The 6,000-nt window shown below is 38.0% G+C and overlaps 1 protein-coding gene across 14 annotated transcripts in view; it reads right to left on the reverse strand.

Annotated features, from left to right (window-relative positions):
* Window positions 1-572, reverse strand: part of LOC133098164 (sodium channel protein type 3 subunit alpha) — an 83,943-nt gene extending 83,371 nt beyond the window's left edge. For all 14 annotated transcript variants that reach the window (XM_061200973.1, XM_061200959.1, XM_061200923.1 and 11 more), the window contains exon 1: window positions 309-572. In XM_061200973.1, coding sequence (XP_061056956.1) covers window positions 309-572 — 264 coding nt within the window. The remainder of the gene's footprint in view (window positions 1-308) is intronic.
* Between the last annotated feature and the right edge of the window lie 5,428 nt (window positions 573-6,000).

Consider the following 6,000-nt stretch of genomic DNA (forward strand, 5'->3'; position numbering starts at 1 on the left):
GCTTAAATATGTCGGCAATAACAGATATTTTGCTTCGTTGATGTCAGTTTTAATTTTGACAGTATCAATTTCTATGAAATTGTAGAAATTGTTCATCTCTTTATATCTCTTCACTGTGGCCAGATCTTGACTTCATTTCTTATAAATGTTTCTGCTTATTATATTGTGCTTAAAAATAAGTGGAAATAAAAAGTATAAAATCTTTAACAGTAGAAAAATTATGGTGTGGTATATATATGAGCCCCAGCAAAGTATATTAAAGTTGAGTTAAATTAAAGACTTATTGGAAGGATAAAATCAACACTCACTTTCTTATTGATATAGTATGGGTCCAGGTCCTCCAGTGGCTCTGACACCATCCCTGGAGGGATGTCTCCGTAAATAAATGGAAGGTTCTTTCCAGCTTCCAAGTCACTGTTTGGCTTTGGTTTGTTCTCGTCATCGTTGTCTTGTTCTCTCTTGGGTTTCTTGGCTTTCTCTTCTGCAGCACGTTTTTCGATAGCAGCAAGAGATTCTCTAGTAAAAAGGCGGAAGCTTTCAGGTCCTGGGGGTACCAGAAGTGCCTGTGCCATCTTTTCATCCTGCACATTTAATTACGTTTAGCTTCTTGCATAAGAATAGCCTACAATTTTTAAAAAAATGCATGCGAGTTAGGAAACCAAATAAACGAGAGGGATTAAGAAAATCAACCAAGATGTCATTTAATGTTTTTTCTAGTAATTTTTTAAAGTATGAACTTTAAGTAGTGCTTTTCATGCTGCACTACAAATTTTAACTTAGAAGCATCATTCAATCTAATTTTCAATATGCCAACTTTATATGTCCATCAAAAGTCTGTTCTGATACCTTTGCACCAAAGTATAGTATATGTTTGGTAAAGAGTAATGCCAAGAATGCTTGTCAATAAAATTACTCAAGGACCCATTATTTCTCTCCCTCCTCCTTTTATCACATCTTACTAACTCTCCAAAGAAAGAAATCCTGGTGACAATGCAGTGGTATATCCCTGACTCATAAAATCTCAGGATAGGCAAAGAAGTTTTGCCTAACCCAGCCACTGTTCTGATTATCAGCATCATTGACCACTGGTTCTCCAGACAAGGTCTGACTGTCAGCAGGGACAGAGAAGTCAAAACTGTTTCCTTTTAGCTTTTCACCTTGGATCCTTCTGAGGTATCTTCTGAAGCAATGCAGAATATATTTACTTCCTTTCCCTGTCTGCTGCTCTTTAAGTATTCCAAGACAATTTTCTTCTTCTTCCTGAATCTTCCATTTGGTGTAGTGCGGTAAAAGCATGGACTATGGAGCTAGACTTCTTCTGTTCTAAACCCTGGCTCTGCCACTGATGAGCTGCATGACTTTAAAAATGTAACCTCTCAGTGCTTCAGTCTTCATCTGTAAAATGGGGATAATATGAGAACTGACCTCCCAGGTTATTGTAAGGAATAAATGAATTAATTTACATTAAATGTTTAGACTATTTTCTGGAATTAGCAAGCACTGTACTAGTGTCAACTATCATAATCTAATTATCTTCAGTTCCTCCAGCCATTTCCTCTGTTGTGGTTTCAAGCATCCTCACAATTCAAGCCACTCTTCTTTAAATGAGGTCTTAACTTGCTGGAACTACAACTGACTGTGGAGGTTCAGGAATGGGCTGGGAATTGCAGAGTACAGGGGCACATTCATTCATGCCTACCACCTGGCTGGGAGAGGAATGGAGATATGGCAGACATGTGGAGTAGACCTGTTCAATTTCCCAGGGAAGGGAAAAAATTCTATCTGCTGGAAATGTGACAGAGCTGTCAAAAATACAGGAAATCAGCTACATAAATTTTGAAACATAAGTTAACAGTTATATTATTTTGCACTGTGCCAAGAATCTCATTATAAAATCAAGATAGAAAATAGAAAAAATAACAAAAATACAATGAGTACATCAGTCATCTTGTAGAATGATCTACAACCTTGGCATCAAAATGATCATCCAAGTCATCTGTGACATTTTCCCTATCTGCAACCACCCACCTGTCTCTGCCCTTATTCTAGTCTCCATAGTAGTTTATCCCTAAATGGCCTTCTAATTCTTAGCAGTTGATTGCATGGATATACTGACCTTCCAGAGAAGGAGAAACTCTAGATCTTATAGTAACATAAGAAAAGTGATATAGGTTATTATATGTTTTTTGAGTGTATATCTGAGTCACTGGTTCCCTGGTCTGTTCCAGTAACAAAACGTATTTTAATACCTGTGTCTTTTCATAGAATTCATACTCATAATATGACATTGTTATTATATTTCCTGCTATTATGAAGGTATATTCTAGATAAGGTATAAATTATCAGACTTGTCAAAAAATTCTGCCATTTTTGCTACTAGTTCTGAAAACAAACTTCTGATTTGTGGTGGGACAAGGCTCTTTTTTTATGCTCCATCAACTGGTATATAAATCAGAGGTTTGGGAACAGTTATTCTGTTTTACTTAAAAATCAATCAACCATCTATTTTGTGCCTTCTAAATTCATGGTAGACGGCACAAAGTAGAATTAATGGTTTCAGCCATTTTATGTCATTTCAATGGCGACATAGTCACTCCAAACTCTAGGCTGCTGTGGAATAATCACAGCTTTTATACTTTTCAGTGTGGAAAGAGTTTGCGCTTAACTGCAAACCTTAAATACCCAGGGATGTGTAATCCACCTGTGTCTCATCACCTGTCATGAATTAAATGGATAAGGTTCTTCCCCAGTGCTAAATGAAAATGACACAGCATTAGAAAAATATCTTTAAAAATTTCTGTGGAACGTGGTTGCTTTCTTAAGGGAGAAGAAAGGTTACTTTTGTATTTGAGCATTTACTTGCACTGATTTTGGTTTCTTTACTGACAATGGAATGAAAACCATGCAGCAATTGGTATCAGAGATCTAGATTAGTATTGAGTCTGTTACTGTGTGTCATTTAACCTTCCTCAACCTCAGTGTCATCGAAGTACCTTATCATGTATGAGGCAACACTTTGCCATAAAGAAATAATTATACTTATTTGATTGGAGTCTCCTGGTTCCTAAGTTTTAAAATGAAATTAGTTTAAACATGTAGAAATCTTTCAGTAATCTTTACAGATGACTTTGATTTCTCTGGGATGACATGGAACAAGGAACCATCACAAATCATGAAAATTTATTTAAAAATAAATAATCCTTTACCTTCTTGTTCACTTATCAAGGGCTAGAATAAAAAATTTGAGTCTTGGTCAAAAGGAAGTAAAGAAGTCTCTTTGAAATTCCCATGCTGCTGTCTCTAAATCCTGAGAAGACAGGCCAGTTCTAGGCTCTCAGATTTTGTCTGCAAGGGGAACTAGGGTTTGTTCAATATTTGGATAGGCTGAGACATTAAAGATTATAGTGAACAGAGTTTCTCGGGGCTTCATCTACAGCGTTGCTGTTTAGAAACCTCTCATAGTTCTTTGGCAGTTCTATTTTAATTTTTTTCCTCTTCTTTCTTGTTCTTTGTGAGCTTATTATACAGAGCTCTTACATAATTTTATATTCCTATTAGGGCCAGACTTTAAAAAATTAATTCCTACTGATGCCTTGGTGTGGAATATATATTATTAATGAATATATGTGCATTATAATTTATTAAAACACATCAAATTTAACATACCAAATTTTCTCCAGAACTGTCCTTGCAAGGACAAAAAAGATAAAAGATCTGAGGAGATGATCTCTTTGATTAAAAACTAAAGTGTTTGTGTGTGTTAATGTGTGTGAGTAAAACAAATACATCCTTCTGTTAATCAAGAAAGACTGTGGTTCAAAATATCCTATTGTAGGGGTGGACGGCAGAATGTCAAGCCTGGAAGGAACCTTAGGATCATTTATTTAGGAAATATTTATTGAGGGACTACTATGTATCAACACTGTGCTTGGACTAGGTACCCATAGTCCCTGCCCTTAAGGAACTGACAGTCCATTGAGAGAGAGAGATTTCTATACTAATAATTATAATACAATTATCTATAACTGCTTATTGTCTGAGGTCCATAAAAGGGAGCAATTTATTCTGCCCAGAGAGGTATGGTTCAGGCAAGTTTTCCTGAAGAAGTGATATTGGGGTAGGTTTTGTAGACTGGTTGGGATTTGACCAACTAGTTGTGGTGGTGGTAGTTGGGGGAGGGTTGGTAGGAAGACATATCAGTAGAGACCTACTAGGTAGGCAGGGAGGCAGCATGTATATGGACCCAGAAATAACAGAGAGCATGGATTGTTTGGGAGGAACTATAAGCAGTTCATTATGGGTGGAGACCAACCTGCCCAAAAGAGAGTGGCAAGAGAAAGGAACGGAAATTTAGTCAGGATATAGATCACCAAAGGCCTCATTCAGCACACTAAGGTAAGCTGTGGGTGGGGAGTGGCATGATCATTTGGAAGGTTGGAAAGATGGTGGCAGTATGAAAGACAGACAGGTAGGGAGTGATCCGAGAGCAATGGTTTTCACACATTTTGGTTTCAGGATCCCTTAATACTCCTCAAATTATAGAAGACCTCAAAGAGCTTTTGTTTAAGGGGAGGTTTATCTATCCATATTTACTGTATTGAGAATTAAAATAGAAAATTAAAAAACATGCTTTAATTAACTTAATAACAAGCCCTTGTATGTTTACATATAAAACAGATTTTTAATGAAAATAACTTATTATCCCAAAGGAAAAGAATTGAGTAGAAGAATGAACTTGTTTTACATTTGGGCAAATCTCTTTCCTGTCTGGCTAAATGAAATACACCTAGGTTCTCACATCCTCTTCGGGGTTCCATCTGTTGAGATATGTTGTTTTGATTGAAGTACAAGAAGAAAATCCTCCCGGGACTTCCCTGGTGGCACAGTGGTTAAGAATCCACCTGCCAAACCTGGGCTTCCAGTGGTTTGGTTTTTGTTATTTTGTAATTTTGTTCTTGTTTTTCTTCTACTGTTCAGCTCTGTTTCAGATAATTGCAGTTGATACATTTCTATGTTCTTTAAATCTTAGATTGAGAACTATTTAAATATTTCTTGCTAGAAAATGGGAATTCAAAATCAAGAACAATCTTGAAATTAAGAATTTGATATTTTAAACCGTTACCTTTATGTTGTATTCAGCTGAATGCAGTTATTCTTTTTTTCTTTTTCTTTTTTTAAAAATAGATTTAATTAATTAATTAATTTATTTATTTATTTATTGGCTGCGTTGGGTCTTCCGTTGCTGTGCACGGGCTTTCTCTAGTTGCAGCGAGGGGGGGCTACTCTTCGTTATGGTGTGAGGGCTTCTCATTGCGGTGGCTTCTCTTGTTGCGGAGCACAGGCTCTAGGCGCACAGGCTTCAGTAGTTGTGGCACATGGGCTTCCATAGTTGTGGCTTGCGGGCTGTAGAGCGCAGGCTCAATAGTTGTGGCGCACGGGTTTAGTTGCTCCACAGCATGTAGGATCTTCCCGGACCAGGGCTCGGACCCATGTCCTCTGCATTGGAAGGTGGATCCTTAACCATTGTGCCACCAGGGAAGCCCAATGTAGTTATTCTTAAGAGCTCATACACACAAAGCAAGAAATTGCAGAGTATAAAATTAAGTTCATGGCATTTTAGAAATTACCTGGAGTATCGACTCCCACTGCTTGTTTCTATGAGAAATAAAACTTCTCAAGAAACACACACACACACACACACACACACACACACACACAAAGAATCCGCCTGCCAATGCAGGGGACACGGGTTTGATCCCTGGTCCGGATAGATCCCACATGCTGCGGAGCAACTAAGCCCATGTGCCACAACTACTGAGCCTGTGCTCTAGAGCCTGTGAGCCACAACTACTGAGCCCGTGCATCGCAACTACTGAAGCCCTCGTGCTCTAGGTCTTGTGCTCTGCAACAAGGGAACCACCACAATGAGAAGCCCACGCACCGCAACAAAAAGTAGCCCCTGCTCGCTGCAACTAGGGAAAGCCCGTGGGCAGCAACGAA

This window comes from Eubalaena glacialis, chromosome 1, assembly GCF_028564815.1.
Source record: "Eubalaena glacialis isolate mEubGla1 chromosome 1, mEubGla1.1.hap2.+ XY, whole genome shotgun sequence".
Classification (NCBI taxonomy): domain Eukaryota; kingdom Metazoa; phylum Chordata; class Mammalia; order Artiodactyla; family Balaenidae; genus Eubalaena; species Eubalaena glacialis.